We start from the raw sequence: 17500 nt of genomic DNA, 5'->3' as shown, positions 1-17500 counted from the left end.
ATTTAAATACTGTATCCGACATAGCTCATTGTAATATTTCTACCACTGTACAATGTGTTTTAGTTACACTGATAATACACACGGAATATATTTATTTAAATACTTGATTCTTGACATACAGTTGAAGTCGGTGGTTTATATACACTTAGGTTGGAGTCATTAAAACTCGTTTTTCAACCACCAATTTCTTGTTAACAAATTATAGTTTTGGCAAGTCGGTTAGGAGATCTACTTTGTGCATGACACAAGTAATTTTTCCAACAATTGTTTACAGACAGATTATTTAACTTATAATTCACTGTGTCACAATTCCAGTGGGTCAGAAGTTTACATACACTAAGTTGACTGTGCCTTTAAACAGCTTGGAAAATTCCAGAAAATGATGTCATGGCTTTAGAAGCTTCTGATAGGCTAACATCATTTGAGTCAATTGGAGGTGTACCTTTGGATGTATTTCAAGGCCTACCTTCAAACTTAGTGCCTCTTTGCTTGACATCATGGGAAAATTAAAAGAAATCAGCCATGACCTCAGAAAAAAATTGTAGACCTCCACAAGTCTGGTTTATCCTTGGGAACAATTTCCAAACGCCTGAAGGTACCACGTTCATCTGTACAAACAATAGTTTGCAAGTATAAACACCATGGGACCACGCAGCCGTCATACCGCCCAGGAAGGAGACACGTTCTGTCTCCTAGAGATGAACGTACTTTGGTGCTAAAATTGCAAATCAATCCCAGAACAACAGCACCTTGTGAAGATGCTGGAGGAAACAGGTACAAAAGTATCTATATCCACAGTAAAACGAGTCCTATATCGACATAACCTGAAATGCCGCTCAGCAAGGAAGAAGTCACTGCTCCAAAACCGCCATAAAAAAGCCAGACTATGGTTTGTAACTGCACATGGGGACAAAGACCGTACTTTTTGGAGAAATGTCCTCTGGTCTGATGAAACAAAAATAGAACTGTTTGGCCATAATGACCATCATTATGTTTGGAGGAAAAAGGGGGAGACTTGCAAGCCGAAGAACACCATCCCAACCGTGAAGCACGGGGGTGGCAGCATCATGTTGTGGGGGTGCTTTGCTGCAGGAGGGACTGGTGCACTTCACAAAATAGATGGCATCATGAAGTGGGAAAATTATGTGGATATATTGAAGCAACATCTCAAGACATCAGTCAGGAAGTTAAAGCTTGTTTGTAAATGGGTCTTCCAAATGGACAATGACCCCAAACATACTTCAAAAGTTGTGGCAAAATGGCTTAAGGACAACGAAGTCAAGGTATTGGAGTGGCCATCACAAAGCCCTGACCTCAATCCTATATAACATTTGTGAGCAGAACTGAAAAAGCATGTGCAAGCAAGGAGGCCTACAAACCTGACTCAGTTACACCAGCTCTATCAGGAGGAATGGATCAAAATTCACCCAACTTATTGTGGGAAGGTTATGGAAGGCCATCCAAAACGTTTGACCCAAGTTAAATAATTTAAAGGCAATGCTACCAAATACTAATTGAGTGTATGTAAACTTCTGACCCTGTCACGACTTCTGCCGAAGTTGATGCCTCTCCTTGTTCGGGTGGTGCTCGGCGGTCGATGTCACCGGTCTTCTAGCCATCATTGATCCATTTTTCATTTTCCATTGGTTTTGTCTCGTCTTCCTACACACCTGGTTTCAATCCCATTCATTACCTGTTGTGTATTTAACCCTCTGTTTCCCATCATGTCTTTGTCAGAGATTGTTTTATGTTCAGTGTCGTGTTGTTTGTATTTGGTGCGCGACGGGTCCTCGTACCCAATTTGTTTCATTTGTATTTATGGTTTTGGAGTTATGTTTTGTTTTATTAAATTACTCCATTTTACCAAGTTTAATTCTCCTGCGCCTGACTTCCCTGCCACCTATACACACGAATTGTGACAGACCCACTGGGAATGTGATGAAATAAATAAAAGCTGAAATAAATCTTTCTCTCTACTATTATTCTGACATTTCACATTCTTAAAATAAAGTGGTGATCCTAACTGACCTGAGACAGGGGATTTTTACTAGGATTAAATGTCAGGAATTGTGAAAAACTGAGTTTAAATGTATTTGGTTAAGGTGTGTGTAAACTTCCGACTTCAACTGTAGCTCAGTCTAATACTATATCTACTGCTGTACATATCATTCTTAGTATATCTTGTGTATATTCTCTCAGTGTACATTTAGATTTGGATTACTGTTACAGGGCTTTTTGGGTAGTTTACTGGTTTTAATCCCACCGTACTTGATTTCTTGTTTATATACAGTATATATACGTATAGGTATATTTTACATTTTAATTATTTGTGTACTTGATTGACTTTGTGATGCATTGTTAGGAGATAGTCAAATAAGCATTTCGCTGAACTGTCTATTTGTCTATCTGGTTGGCTGGTTGGTTGGCTGGTTGGTTGGTTGGTTGGTTGGTTGGCTGGCTGGTTGGCTGGCTGGTTGGCTGGTTGGCTGGTTGGTTGGCTGGCTGGCTGGTTGGTTGGTTGGCTGGCTGGTTGGTTGTTTGGCTGGCTAGTTGGTTGGTTGGTTGGCTGGTTGGCTGGCTGGCTGGCTGGCTGGTTGGTTGGCTGGCTAGTTGGTTGGTTGGCTGGCTGGCTGGTTGGTTGGTTGGCTAGTTGGCTGGCTGGCTGGCTGGCTGGCTGGTTGGTTGGCTGGCTAGTTGGTTGGTTGGTTGGTTGGTTGGCTAGTTGGTTGGCTGGCTGGCTGGCTGGCTGGCTGGCTGGTTGGCTGGTTGGGTGGTTGGCTGGTTGGGTGGTTGGCTGGTTGGCTGGCTGGCTGGCTGGTTGGCTGGTTGAATGGTTGGCTGGTTGGTTGGCTGGCTGGCTGGCTGGCTGGCTGGCTGGTTGGCTGGTTGGCTGGTGGCTGGCTGGTTGTAGTTGTTCAGACAGAACGTAACTCCTGGACCTCTGAACTCAGTGAACTGAACTCACACAAACAACCTGGCTGTCCATCAGATCTACTGACAAAGGACTAAATGCTGGACCTGTTCTCTCTCACAAGCACAGCCATGCACACACTCTCTCTCACACGCACACACTGACAAAAGGCTTATTGCTAGAGTGTCCCACTCACAGACACACACACACACACACATTCTGAACTCACCATACAATCTCTTTTTACCATACAGACTGTCGGTACACACTGTTATGCTGGTGTGTTATACTGCTGTAGTGGTGTATGTGTAAGACTGTGTAATTGTATCGGTACTTCTGTGTGTGTGTGTGTGTGTGTGTTTGAGACCATGTAGGTTACGCATATGTGTGTTTAGTAGGTGTGGCCAGCTACTGTATAATACCTCACCCTAACCCCATCTAGCCATATGGCCAGACATCCGTGAAGAAAATGCTATAACCTCTATCAAATTCCCTCTCTCGGTCTCTCTCTCTGCTTCACACACACACACACCTTTTAATCAAACACAGCACTTTACTATCTGATAACACTTATCATGTAAATACACAAGCCACATCAACTTTCTCTCTTACCACCCTCTTCAATTTCCCTATAGTGAAACCTGAAACAAATTAAACTTCTCCTGTTTATTACAATATTATGAACACAGTTCTGGACTGTTGTGTCCATCATATGTTTAGACACTGTTTGTCTGAATCAATGCTCGTGCTCCTGTCCGATATCGATTATCGATTATTAATAAGCCTACAGCGAGATAGGCGCGTGAGCATAGGCTACCTAACTAGAAGCTACCATTATCTAAATATGATGTAAGTGTCTTATAACACTGTAATAACCTACATGTTTCTCCGATGCTATTTGTTTTATGCCCCAGTTCGTGTTTTGCATCCTGCCCGGAAAAGAAGGCGTGTTCACGTTTACCCAAGTCAACCTTTTGGCTTTCCATATGATCAGTCGTGTCTGTCAACCGCGCTAAACTCAACTGCACTAAGTTCCAACAGACTCTGCTTGGACTTTTCAGACACCAAAACTTTTCCCGGAGAAAATGTCCACCAATTCTGGACATCATTGATGATCATTGATGTAGGTATGCCATTAAATTTTTTACTCGTTTCATTTATTAGCAAGTTGTGACAGGTGCAAGTCTCTCGCGCTGTGCGTGCGTCTGTGTAGGCTATTTCTGCACGTTTGCTTTAGAAGGTGTTGACCGAGGTCACTGGTGACTAACAGGCTGTTTCAGTTAAAAGTTCAAGCAGCTCAAAATATGTTATTATATCTTGTCTCATCAGTCAGACCGTTGGGGGTGTTATGTTAGGGTGGAAATCTCGCGCGCCGCGGATGTTGTGCTCTGTATCTTGGAGTGTATTCCTACTTCAAACAGTTGCAAAACGTTTTGCAACAAAAACTAGCGGTCGAGCAAACAGGGCGGGACCTACCTCAATCTGTCTAATAGAAATGCTAGTTTTTGTTGCAAAACAACTTTTTGGGTTAATGATAACACACCCCTATTTGCTAAACAAACCTCACAAACCAAACGGAAGCTCTGAGCGCATGCACTAACCGCACAGGTGAGACCACCGTTTACACACACACACACACACACACACACACACACACACACACATATTAAAGATCTAATACTGGGCTCATTTTAGGAGGAAGTACCAACTGATAAAGTGATCCCTGTGGTAAGCAGGGACTAGTACTTTGTATTTGACCATGTAAGGCTGTAGCATTCACTGTCTGTCTGTGTCTCTCTCTCTGAGGTGATGGAGGGAGAAGGGGAGTTGTTGGATTTGAGTCACCTCTCAGAGGCAGAGCAGACATCCATCTTGGAAGTGTTACTAAGGGACTCGAATCTGCGTTGCCTTGATGAGGGGCGTGTAAGGTCAGAGGTGATTATTATTTAACCCTTTAGGTCCCTGATGAACATCATGTTGACTGATTGAATTTTTTTTTTAACAAGGCAAGTCAGTTAAGAACAAATTCTTATTTTCAATGACAGCCTAAGAACAGTGGGTTAACTGCCTTGTTCAGGGGCAGAATGACAGATTTTTACCTTGTCCGCTCAGGGATTCGATCTAGCAACCTTTCGGTTATTGGCCCAACACTCTAAGCGCTAGGCTACCTGCCGCCCCAATTAAATGATTAATTTATTGATTTATGTTTTTTTTTTTTTTATATAGAGGTATGTTAATGTTATCCACAGAGGGCTGGTGTTGGTGCAGGTGTTTGTTCCGGCCCAGCACTAACACACCTGATTCAAATAACTAAAACATTTTTTTACTTAAAAATGTTTGCCATATCAGATGCTCTTATTTACATTTTAAATGTGCTTATATTTTACCCCCTTTTTTGCCACAATTTCGATTTTGTCTCATCGCTGCAATTCCCCAACGGGCTCGGGAGGGGCAAAGGTCGAATCATGCGTCGACACCGCCGAACCGACACCACTCCTTACCACCTGCCCGCTTAATTCGGAAGCCAGCTGCACCAATGTGTCTGAGGAAACAAAGTTCACCTGACAACCATGGTCATCCCGCAGTTGCCCGGCCCGCCACAAGGAGTCGCTAGAGCGCGATGAGCCATGTAAAGCCCCCTCCCCTCGGCCAAACCCTTCCCTAGCCCGGACGATGCTGGGCCAATTCTGCGCCTCCCTATGGGACTCCCGATCACGGCCGAATGTGATACAGCCCGGGATTGAACCCGGGTCTGTAGTGACGCCTTAAGACTTCTGCGCCACTTGGGAGGCCCCTAGATGCTCTTTTCTAAATCGACTTTCAGCAGTTTCATAGGGAAAACAACCACATATCACAGTCATTGCAATAACTGGTACAATAGTGAAACATGATGTTAAACCCTCAGGACCCTGCAGCAGAAAGAGGCGGACTCAGTGCGTCTGAGGTTGCTGTCAGGGGCGTGGTTTCATGAGGAGAGGAGCAAGCGCTACCGAGACACAAAGGATGGCGTTGACATCGTACAGGCATCCATACGAGGCAGGAAGCAAAGAACAGGTCAGACAACACACACACACACACACACACACACCAAGAATAACCAAGTGTAGGAGGACATCTGGTATTGGTTGGTTGATTGATTGATTGATTGATTGGCAGATTTGTCTGTGAGTGGGGTGTTTAAAGGGCAGACAGAAGATGCTCCTCCCACTAACAACAACGACCCCAGCTCTCAGATAGAGGACAAGAAAGAGGAGGATGACAAGAGGAGGTGAAGGCATTTCTAATACAGAGTGTTCGGATGGTATAGTTGTGGGTAGGGAATGTTTCTCTTGGAGAAGGACTGGTATGTACAGTTTTAATGTATGTCGTTTTTTAAACATGTTCATCTCAGTTACAGGAGTCCACCTACAGCCAGACCCAGAACCAAACCCAGGAGCCCAAACCCACAGGTTAGTCGTGTGTGTGTTTATTAGCTGGATAATTCAGTGTGTAGATGGAGGATTGTCAGTCTAGTTGTGGAAAGGTTATCTCCCTCCCTCCCTCCCTCCCTCCCTCATAGTATTGTTCTAGAAACATGCTGACAATGTGTATGTTTCCTCACCCTCTGTGTGTGTGTGTGTGTGTAGGATACAGACTCTGTGTCCAGTGTTGTGACAGAAGCTGATCTGACGCCTCTAAGGCCTGGGATCTCCATCAGCACTCTAAGTCTACAGTCTAACTACACAGTGAGACACACACTTACACATACACACTTACACACACACACACTTACACATACACACACTCACGCACACTCTTGTTCACTCAAGGTGATCCAATCTCTGTTCCTTCAGCTAAGTGGGATTATTTTGATTAACTGTGTGTATATTCTGTGTTTGTGTGTGTGTGTGTATTCTCTCTGTGCGTTTGTGTGTGTTTATGTGTGTGTATTCTCTCTGTGCGTTTGTGTGTGTGTTCTCTCTGTGTGTGTGTAGCTAAGTGGCAGTATGATGAGTCTGTTCAGTTCTGGGGAGTTTGGGGCGGTGGAGGTGAAGGGGCGTGTCCTGTTCTCATTGGACTATGACACTCAGAGGGAGAAGCTACAGGTCAGAGTGTGTCGTTGTGAAGGCCTGGCTGCTGCACGCAAGAACCACTCCGACCCGTAAGTAAAGTAGGGTTGGTATTTCGAGGATGCTAACTGGGATAAGTTTTGGGAACTAACTATCTGTTTTAGAAGAACTTGTTTTGTGTTAAGAAGTGTGTGTGTGTGTTTTAGGTACGCAAAGGCCTATCTCCTGCCTGATAAGTCGTCTCACACTAAGAAGAAAACAACAGTAAAGAAAAAGACCCTCAACCCAGTCTTTGACCAGACACTAAAAGTGAGAGCACCCACACATCTCTCGCTTTGTTTCTCCATTTATTTCCCTCTGATTCTCTCATGTCTCTCCTCTCAATGCCTGTCTATCTGCCTGTCTATCTGCCTGTCTATCTGCCTGTCTATCTGCCTGTCTCTCTGGTCTGTCTCATTCCTGTCTCTCATTATAATGTGCAACTATAACATGGTCCAAGCACACTAAGACAGTCGTGAAGAGGGCACGACACAACCTATTCCCCCTCAGGAGACTGAAAAGATTTAGCATGGGTCCTCAGATCCTCAAAAGGTTCTACAGCTGCACCATTGAGAGCATCTTGACTGGTTGCATCACTGCCTGGTATGGCAACTGCTCAGTCTCTGACCGCAAGGCACTACAGAGGGTAGTGTGAACGGCCCAGTACATCACCGGGGCCAATCTTCCTGCCATCCAGGACCTCTATACCAGGCGGTGTCAGAGGAAGGCCCTAAAAATTGTCAAAGAACTCCAGCCACCCTAGTCATAGACTGTTCTCTCTGCTACCGCACGGCAAGCGGTACCAGAGCGCGAAGTCTAGGTTCAAGAGGCTTCTAAACAGCTTCTACCCCCAAGCCATAAGACTGCTGAACATCTAGTCAAATGGCTACCCAGACTATTTGCATTGACCCCCCCCACCCGGGGTACCCTCCTGTGTGTAGTCTCGCTATTGTTATTTTACTGCTGCTCTTTAATTACTTGTTACTTTTATTTCTTATTCTTACTCATACACTGCTCAAAAAAATAAAGGGAACACTAAAATAACACATCCTAGATCTGAATGAATGAAATATTCTTATTAAATACTTTTTTCTTTACATAGTTGAATGTGCTGACAACAAAATCACACAAAAATTATCAATGGAAATCAAATTTATCAACCCATGGAGGTCTGGATTTGGAGTCACATTCAAAATTAAAGTGGAAAACCTACAGGCTGATCCAACTTTGATGTAATTAAAACAAGTCAAAATGAGGCTCAGTAGTGTGTGTGGCCTCCACGTGCCTGTATGACCTCCCTACAACGCCTGGGCATGCTCCTGATGAGGTGGCGGATGGTCTCCTGAGGGATCTCCTCCCAGACCTGGACTAAAGCATCCGCCAACTCCTGGACAGTCTGTGGTGCAACGTGGCGTTGGTGGATGGAGTGAGACATGATGTCCTAGATGTGCTCAATTGGATTCAGATCTGGGGAACGGGCGGGCCAGTCCATAGCATCAATGCCTTCCTCTTGCAGGAACTGCTGACACACTCCAGCCACATGAGGTCTAGCATTGTCTTGCATTAGGAGGAACCCAGGGCCAACCTCACCAGCATATGGTCTCACAAGGGGTCTGAGGATCTCATCTCGGTACCTAATGGCAGTCAGGCTACCTCTGGCGAGCACATGGAGGGCTGTGCGGCCCCCCAAAGAAATGCCACCCCACACCATGACTGACCCACCGCCAAACCGGTCATGCTGGAGGATGTTGCAGGCAGCAGAACATTCTCCACGGCGTCTCCAGACTGTCACGTCTGTCACATGTGCTCAGTGTGAACCTGCTTTCATCTGTGAAGAGCACAGGGCACCAGTGGCGAATTTGCCAATCTTGGTGTTCTCTGGCAAATGCCAAACGTCCTGCACGGTGTTGGGCTGTAAGCACAACCCCCACCTGTGGACGTCGGGCCCTCGTACCACCCTCATGGAGTCTGTTTCTGACCGTTTGAGCAGACACATGCACATTTGTGGCCTGCTGGAGGTCATTTTGCAGGGCTCTGGCAGTGCTCCTCCTGCTCCTTCTTGCACAAAGGCGGAGGTAGCGGTCCTGCTGCTGGGTTGTTGCCCTCCTACGGCCTCCTCCACGTCTCCTGATGTACTGGCCTGTCTCCTGGTAGTGCCTCCATGCTCTGGACACTACGCTGACAGACACAGCAAACCTTCTTGCCACAGCTCGCATTGATGTGCCATCCTGGATGAGCTGCACTACCTGAGCCACTTGTGTGGGTTGTAGACTCCGTCTCATGCTACCACTAGAGTGAAAGCACCGCCAGCATTCAAAAGTGACCAAAACATCAGCCAGGAAGCATAGGAACTGAGAAGTGGTCTGTGGTCACCACCTGCAGAGCCACTACTTTATTGAGGGTGTCTTGCTAATTGCCTATAATTTCCACCTGTTGTCTATTCCATTTGCACAACAGCATGTGACATTTATTGTCAATCAGTGTTGCTTCCTAAGTGGACAGTTTGATTTCACAGAAGTGTGATTGACTTGGAGTTACATTGTGTTGTTTAAGTGTTCCCTTTATATTTTTGAGCAGTGTATAACAGATTCTTAACTGTATTGTTGGTTAATAAGTAAGCATTTCACTGTATTCGGCGCATGTGACTAATACAATTTGATTTGAATGCTGTGTGTGTTAACGTTGTTTGTGTTTCCCAGTATAAGATCAGTCTGTCAGAGGTGCGTGGCAGGACTCTGAACCTGTCTGTGTGGCACGCTGCCCCCCTGGGTAGAAACCTGTTCCTAGGAGAGGTAGAGCTGCAGCTGGCTCACTGGGACTGGACACACACAGACCCTGACTGGTACCAACTACAGCCACGGGTAGGACCAATACACACACGTGTGAGCAAACACATACATACAATCATACACAGACACACAAACACCTACACCCACACACATACCAAACACACATACATACACACACACACACACATACACATTCACATTCACACACCACAGCATGCAGTAAATCCTACATTGTCCTACATTGTGTGTAGTCTTAACAGGAGGAGAGAAGGTGCTGGGAATTTCAACAAGCTCTTATATATATATACCCTTCTAACCTGAGCGCTCCTCTCTCTCTCTCTCTTCTTTCTCACTCTCTCTCTCTCTCTCTTCTTTCTCTCTCTCTCAATTCAATTCTCTCTCAATTTAATTCTCTCTCTCTCTCTCTCTCAGTTGCAGTGTAGTCCAGAGTCTATCAGTAGTCGAGGAAACATCATGCTCTCTATCAAGTTCACCCCAGCAGGATCTGAGGGTGAGCTGAGCTCACTACGCACGTCACACACAGACGTCAAGCCACACACAGACGTCATTTGCTTTCTCTCTCTCATCTCCGTCTGAACTTACTCTGCGTGTGTCTGTGTGTGTGTGTGTCTGCGCGCGTGTGTGTGTGTCTGTGTGTGTGTGTATAGGTGGAGGTTTACCTCCATCTGGGGAGCTACACATTTGGCTGCGGCAGGCGCAGGGTCTTCTCTCCACCAAAGGTGGCGCCATCAACTCCTTTGTCAAGAGGTGGGTTAGAGCAGGTGTTCCCTAACTTTTTCACACAGGCCCCACTTCCAGCATTGGGAAACATCCCGTCTAACATCCCGTGCCACGTCTATTTCTATGGGTATAAGCACTGTTCACACCCCTCTTGTTGGTGGAGAGAACAGTTTGCTGATTTAAAGATTATTTCCCACAATTCTGCACATTTTGTCATGGGGTGCAGAGAAAGTGTTTCAGTTTTAAAGCTAATTTTCCTGTAATTCTATACATTTGACCATTTATAATGTTTATTCAGGTGAAATTTGAGTGGCTGAGAAACGCTAGCTGACATGTTAGTTGATCTGGACATTTCTGACACGTTATAAATAGTTCTCTAAGTTATGTAATAACTGACAAGACAAGAGGAACTGACTATGTTTAGTAATGTCACCTTGTGTATTCTACTATTACAACTCAGTTTAGTAATGTCACCTTGTGTATTCTACTATTACAACTCAGTTTAGTAATGTCACCTTGTGTATTCTACTATTACAACTCAGTTTAGTAATGTCACCTTGTGTATTCTACTATTACAACTCAGTTTAGTAATGTCACCTTGTGTATTCTACTATTACAACTCAGTTTAGTAATGTCACCTTGTGTATTCTACTATTACAACTCAGTTTAGTAATGTCACCTTGTACATTCTACTATTACAACTCAGTTTAGTAATGTCACCTTGTGTATTCTACTATTACAACTCAGTTTAGTAATGTCACCTTGTGTATTCTACTATTACAACCCAGTTTAGTAATGTCACCTTGTACATTCTACTATTACAACCCAGTTTAGTAATGTCATCTTGTGTATTCTACTATTACAACCCAGTTTAGTAATGTCACCTTGTACATTCTACTATTACAACCCAGTTTAGTAATGTCACCTTGTGTATTCTACTATTACAACCCAGTTTAGTAATGTCACCTTGTGTATTCTACTATTACAACTCAGTTTAGTAATGTCACCTTGTGTATTCTACTATTACAACCCAGTTTAGTAATGTCACCTTGCACATTCTACTATTACAACCCAGTTTAGTAATGTCACCTTGTACATTCTACTATTACAACTCAGTTTAGTAATGTCACCTTGTGTATTCTACTATTACAACTCAGTTTAGTAATGTCACCTTGTGTATTCTACTATTACAACCCAGTTTAGTAATGTCACCTTGTGTATTCTACTATTACAACTCAGTTTAGTAATGTCACCTTGTGTATTCTACTATTACAACTCAGTTTAGTAATGTCACCTTGTGTATTCTACTATTACAACTCAGTTTAGTAATGTCACCTTGTGTATTCTACTATTACAACTCAGTTTAGTAATGTCACCTTGTGTATTCTACTATTACAACCCAGTTTAGTATGTCACCTTGTGTATTCTACTATTACAACCCAGTTTAGTATGTCACCTTGTGTATTCTACTATTACAACTCAGTTTAGTAATGTCACCTTGCACATTCTACTATTACAACCCAGTTTAGTAATGTCACCTTGTGTATTCTACTATTACAACCCAGTTTAGTATGTCACCTTGTGTATTCTACTATTACAACTCAGTTTAGTAACGTCACCTTGTGTATTCTACTATTACAACCCAGTTTAGTAATGTCACCTTGTGCTTTCTACTATTACAACCCAGTTTAGTAATGTCACCTTGTGTATTCTACTATTACAACTCAGTTTAGTAATGTCACCTTGTGTATTCTACTATTACAACTCAGTTTAGTAATGTCACCTTGTGTATTCTACTATTACAACTCAGTTTAGTAATGTCACCTTGTGTATTCTACTATTACAACTCAGTTTAGTAATGTCACCTTGTGTATTCTACTATTACAACCCAGTTTAGTATGTCACCTTGTGTATTCTACTATTACAACCCAGTTTAGTATGTCACCTTGTGTATTCTACTATTACAACTCAGTTTAGTAATGTCACCTTGCACATTCTACTATTACAACCCAGTTTAGTAATGTCACCTTGTGTATTCTACTATTACAACCCAGTTTAGTATGTCACCTTGTGTATTCTACTATTACAACTCAGTTTAGTAACGTCACCTTGTGTATTCTACTATTACAACCCAGTTTAGTAATGTCACCTTGTGCTTTCTACTATTACAACCCAGTTTAGTAATGTCACCTTGTGTATTCTACTATTACAACCCAGTTTAGTAATGTCACCTTGTGTATTCTACTATTACAACTCAGTTTAGTAATGTCACCTTGTGTATTCTACTATTACAACTCAGTTTAGTAATGTCACCTTGTGTATTCTACTATTACAACTCAGTTTAGTAATGTCACCTTGTGTATTCTACTATTACAACTCAGTTTAGTAATGTCACCTTGTGTATTCTACTATTACAACCCAGTTTAGTAATGTCACCTTGTGTATTCTACTATTACAACCCAGTTTAGTAATGTCACCTTGTGTATTCTACTATTACAACTCAGTTTAGTAATGTCACCTTGTACATTCTACTATTACAACTCAGTTTAGTAATGTCACCTTGTGTATTCTACTATTACAACTCAGTTTAGTAATGTCACCTTGTACATTCTACTATTACAACTCAGTTTAGTAATGTCACCTTGTGAATTCTACTATTACAACTCAGTTTAGTAATGTCACCTTGTGTATTCTACTATTACAACTCAGTTTAGTAATGTCACCTTGTGTATTCTACTATTACAACTCAGTTTAGTAATGTCACCTTGTGTATTCTACTATTACAACTCAGTTTAGTAATGTCACCTTGTACATTCTACTATTACAACTCAGTTTAGTAATGTCACCTTGTGTATTCTACTATTACAACTCAGTTTAGTAATGTCACCTTGTGTATTCTACTATTACAACATTCTAGAGTAAGTTGCAAGCTGGACTCAATTCCTTGATTTTTGATAAGATTGTTTCACTTTGGTTTATTATCTATTTCACTTGCTTTGGCAATGTAAACATATGTTTCCCATGCCAATAAAGCCCCTTGAATTGAATTGAGAGAGAGAGAGAGACCCCTCGTGCAACCCCAGGGGGTGTGCCCCACAGTTTGGGAACCACTGGGTTCAGAGGTCAGGCGTAGGAATACCAGCAGTGTGGCAGACCTTAACGTCTGGATTCCAGAAACTGGGGGCTAGAGTTAGTGGGATAAGACTGTTTTTAGTGGGAACGTGTATTAAAAACTGTACTTTAACTTTGATCTAAGCTACGTGCTGCCGGACGCCGGCCGGTTGAGCGGTCAGAAGACGCGCATGGTCAAGCGGTCAGTCAGCCCAATATACAACCACACCATGGTGTACGAAGGGTTCCAACCTGCTGACCTGAGGGAGGCCTGCGCAGAGCTGACCGTCTGGCACCGTGAAGGGATTAAAACACACCTGCTAGGAGGGGTCAGACTCAGCCCTGGGACAGGTGAGATTCAAACGTACACGCGTACACACACACACACACACACATATAGATACACACTGTAACATGGTGTGTGTGTGTTACAGGCCTGAGCTACGGGGCGGCAGTGTGTTGGATGGATTCAACAGAGGAGGAAGTCACTATGTGGACCTCCATGATCCTGAACCCTAGCCACTGGATAGATACTACACTCCCTATCAGAACTAACCTGGCTAACCGCCAGAAGTAACACTGTTGGTGTGTGCTGGGTAGTAGTCTGCTGTTGGTGTATTCTGGGTAGTAGTCTGCTGTTGGTGTATTCTGGGTAGTAGTCTGCTGTTGGTGTATTCTGGGTAGTAGTCTGCTGTTGGTGTATTCTGGGTAGTATGCTGCTGTTGGTGTATTCTGGGTAGTAGTCTGCTGTTGGTGTATTCTGGGTAGTAGTCTGCTGTTGGTGTATTCTGGGTAGTAGTCTGCTGTTGGTGTATTCTGGGAAGGGTAAATGACACATGACTGTGTGTTAGTTAACAAAGACTCTTGATCAGAGTGTACTACTAAACTACTGTATGAAAGAAGGAATCAACTTTTCTGCCTCTTGCTTTCTCTCTTTCCATCTCTCCCTCTCTCTTTCCATCTTTCACTCTCTTTCCATCTTTCTCGCTCTCTTTCCCTCTCGCTCTCTTTCCCTCTCGCTCTCTTTCCCTCTCTCTCTCTCTCTCCTCCACCCTGTTCTCAATAATAAGTCATAGTCACTTTAAAGAGTATTGTTAATATCTGCACTGTCTCTGTTCCAGTTACATCAGTCTTATTTTTCTAAGTGACTTATAGTCAAATAGATCGTGGTTCCAGAGTGGGCACTAAGTGAGTGAATTTTTAAAAGATTGGTAAAGCCACTGCTGGAATGGAGAAAGAAAATAAGGGATGGCGAGATTGTGGTGGTGGGGGTACAGGGGGGGATGGGGGGGTACAGGGGGGATGGGGGGTACAACCAGTCTTTTTGTTTGGAAGCTTTACTTTATTCATGTTGTATCAATGTGGTCATACTGTCTGGATTCATGTATCAATGTGGCCATACTGTTTGGATTCATGTATCACTGTGGTCATACTGTCTGGATTCATGTATCACTGTGGTCATACTGTCTGGATTCATGTATCACTGTGGTCATACTGTCTGGATTCATGTATCACTGTGGTCATACTGTCTGGATTCATGTTGTATCACACTCACTAGCTCTTACATTGATGTGTGTAAATATGTTATTTATTTATTAAATTCTTTTGATTGAATATTATTCCCAAGCTTTTTTAACGTGTTAAGATTTCACACATTGCGGTATATCACTTTCTTAATTGATTCTCATTTGTACTGGAACACTCATTTAGCATAAAGTTAAAAACAGGTGTTCTGTGGGTAAACAGTTGTAGTTCTGTGGGTAAACAGTTGTAGTTCTGTGGGTAAACAGTTGTAGTTCTGTGGGTAAACAGTTGTAGTTCTGTGGGTAAACAGTTGTAGTTCTGTGGGTAAACAGTTGTAGTTCTGTGGGTAAACAGTTGTAGTTCTGTGGGTAAACAGTTGTAGTTCTGTGGTTATAGAGTTGTTTGGTAAGCTTAGCCAACCCCTTCTCCTGATAATGATTTAATTACTGGGAGATTTTGCTCCAGCCATACTATTAACACACCTGCTTGTACAAAACATGGTCCTGGTGAGCAGCTGATTGGTTGAATAACTTGTGTTAGAGCAGGGCTAGAGTTAAAGCCTGCACACCACTACCAGCAGATGGCCCTGTTGGACAGCTGATTTCAGAGTCTGTTTTCAGAACACACACACACACATGCTACACACACATACCCACGGTCTTGTACAGCTAACCTTGTGGGGACACACAATTCAGTCCCATTCCAAATCCTTTTTTCCCTAAACCTAACCCTAACCCCTACTCTTACTCTTACCCTAAGCCTAACCTTAACCCAAAAACCTAACCTTAACCCTAAACCTAACCCAAGCTCCTAACCCTTAACGTAATTCTAACCCTAATACTAATTCTAACCTTAACACTAATTCTAACCTTAACCCTAAACCCCTAAACCTAACCCGTACTATTACCCTAAGCCTAACCTTAACCCAGAAACCTAACCTTAACCCTAAACCTAACCCAAGCTTCTAACCCTTAACGTAATTCTAACCCTAACACTAATTCTAACCTTAACACTAAACCCCCTTAGAAATAGCATTTGATCTCGTGGGGGGGAAGAAAGAAAATCCCCAGTTGGTCCCCACAAAAATAGTTAAACACGTACACACACACACACACACACACACACACAGATAATGTTTCTACTCCCCTTCAGTATTGTAACCGCTGACAGACAGATGGAGGATGATTGGTGGATAATTGAGAAATGAACAGGAACATTTCCATCATCATACCTGTGTGTGTAAGTGTGTGTGTAAGTGTGTGTTCTCCCTTCAATAACCCACAAATATCACTACAATTGCTTCTAATGCAATGCAATTAGCTAAAGATCAACAGACGGAAATTGCATTTCAAATGCCATGGGTGTTAATCACACGATCACAGTGTCTGAACACCGGACTGACTGTTACGCTTCTGAAGACCATCTCCCACAATGCACGTGTGTTTGTCGAAGGTATTTGATGTCCAAACGCTGGACTAAATGTTCTTTATGCCTTTTTTTCTCTCCGTGTCTCTGTCTTCCGTATGAAGGGATGGCGGTTTGGGTCCTCAGATAATTCTAACCGTTTCCAGTCCTAACACACCTGACCAATGTAGAATCATGGTGTAGAATGTAATCAGCCCCGGTCTAGATGATTCACTTAAATAGTTTTCTTGCTTTCTCAATTTTCAAAATTTTCCAAACATTTTGTGATTTAGATATATTTTTTCAATTAAAAATGATGTGGAATGATCGAGACGTGCCTTCCCAAATAATGACTGAATTTGACTAAATTCAATATGAAGGCCTAGTTTGTCTGGTGTACAGCCAAACGGGGAATAGGGGCCATAGTCTAAAAAATATCCCTTATTTTATACTTCATATTCATCATTTGCGTCCAACTGGATTAGAAATACGCAACGTTCAACTTAAATGTGTGTGCTCGTCTCAGATACGAGTTGTCTGCGTTAGTACTACGTTACTTTTTTAACAGCCACTCTGAGCTAGAGCAGCTTTCAGAAGTGAGTACATACTTTTTTTTAACGGTCCCCTCCATGGGAATCAAACCGTCAACATTACACACCTCAGGCGCTAACAACTGAGCCACAAGGGATTCGGGTTGAACTCTCCCTCTTTCTCCCACTGCCTCTGACGGTTAACGTCATAAACAGGAGAGTATGTTTCATTCTGTAGATTTCATGTTGACGGAGGAAGGAGAAGAGGAGATTGTGTAATGGCCATTGACTTTTGGAGACAAGAGTAAATTCAATTCTGACTGAAGGAACACATATGATTAGCCTTCCAGTTGAAGCAGTCTTAAAGAGCAGGATCAGGTGTAAATAGTGTCCTGTGGGATT

At 43.0% G+C, this 17500-nt stretch overlaps 1 protein-coding gene across 2 annotated transcripts; it reads left to right on the top strand.

Annotated features, from left to right (window-relative positions):
* Positions 1-3910: 3910 nt before the first annotated feature.
* On the top strand, positions 3911-14897 carry LOC139559124 (synaptotagmin-like protein 1). Of its 2 annotated transcripts, none has more exons than XM_071374856.1 (13): positions 3911-4034; positions 4718-4839; positions 5817-5965; positions 6068-6179; positions 6303-6360; positions 6538-6636; positions 6886-7052; positions 7167-7269; positions 9699-9860; positions 10221-10299; positions 10457-10556; positions 13786-13991; positions 14075-14897. In XM_071374856.1, the coding sequence occupies exons 1-13, from the start codon at positions 4023-4025 to the stop codon at positions 14215-14217; spliced, it is 1512 nt and encodes a 503-aa protein (XP_071230957.1). In that variant the 5' UTR covers positions 3911-4022; the 3' UTR covers positions 14218-14897. The 2 variants fall into 2 exon arrangements, with proteins under 2 accessions (XP_071230957.1, XP_071230958.1); XM_071374857.1 differs by having other exon boundaries at positions 3911-4038.
* The last annotated feature ends 2603 nt before the right edge of the window (positions 14898-17500 follow it).

The sequence above is a fragment of the Salvelinus alpinus genome, chromosome 29 (genome assembly GCF_045679555.1).
Source record: "Salvelinus alpinus chromosome 29, SLU_Salpinus.1, whole genome shotgun sequence".
In the NCBI taxonomy this organism is placed as follows: domain Eukaryota; kingdom Metazoa; phylum Chordata; class Actinopteri; order Salmoniformes; family Salmonidae; genus Salvelinus; species Salvelinus alpinus.
This window is presented reverse-complemented; position numbering and strand designations above follow the sequence as displayed.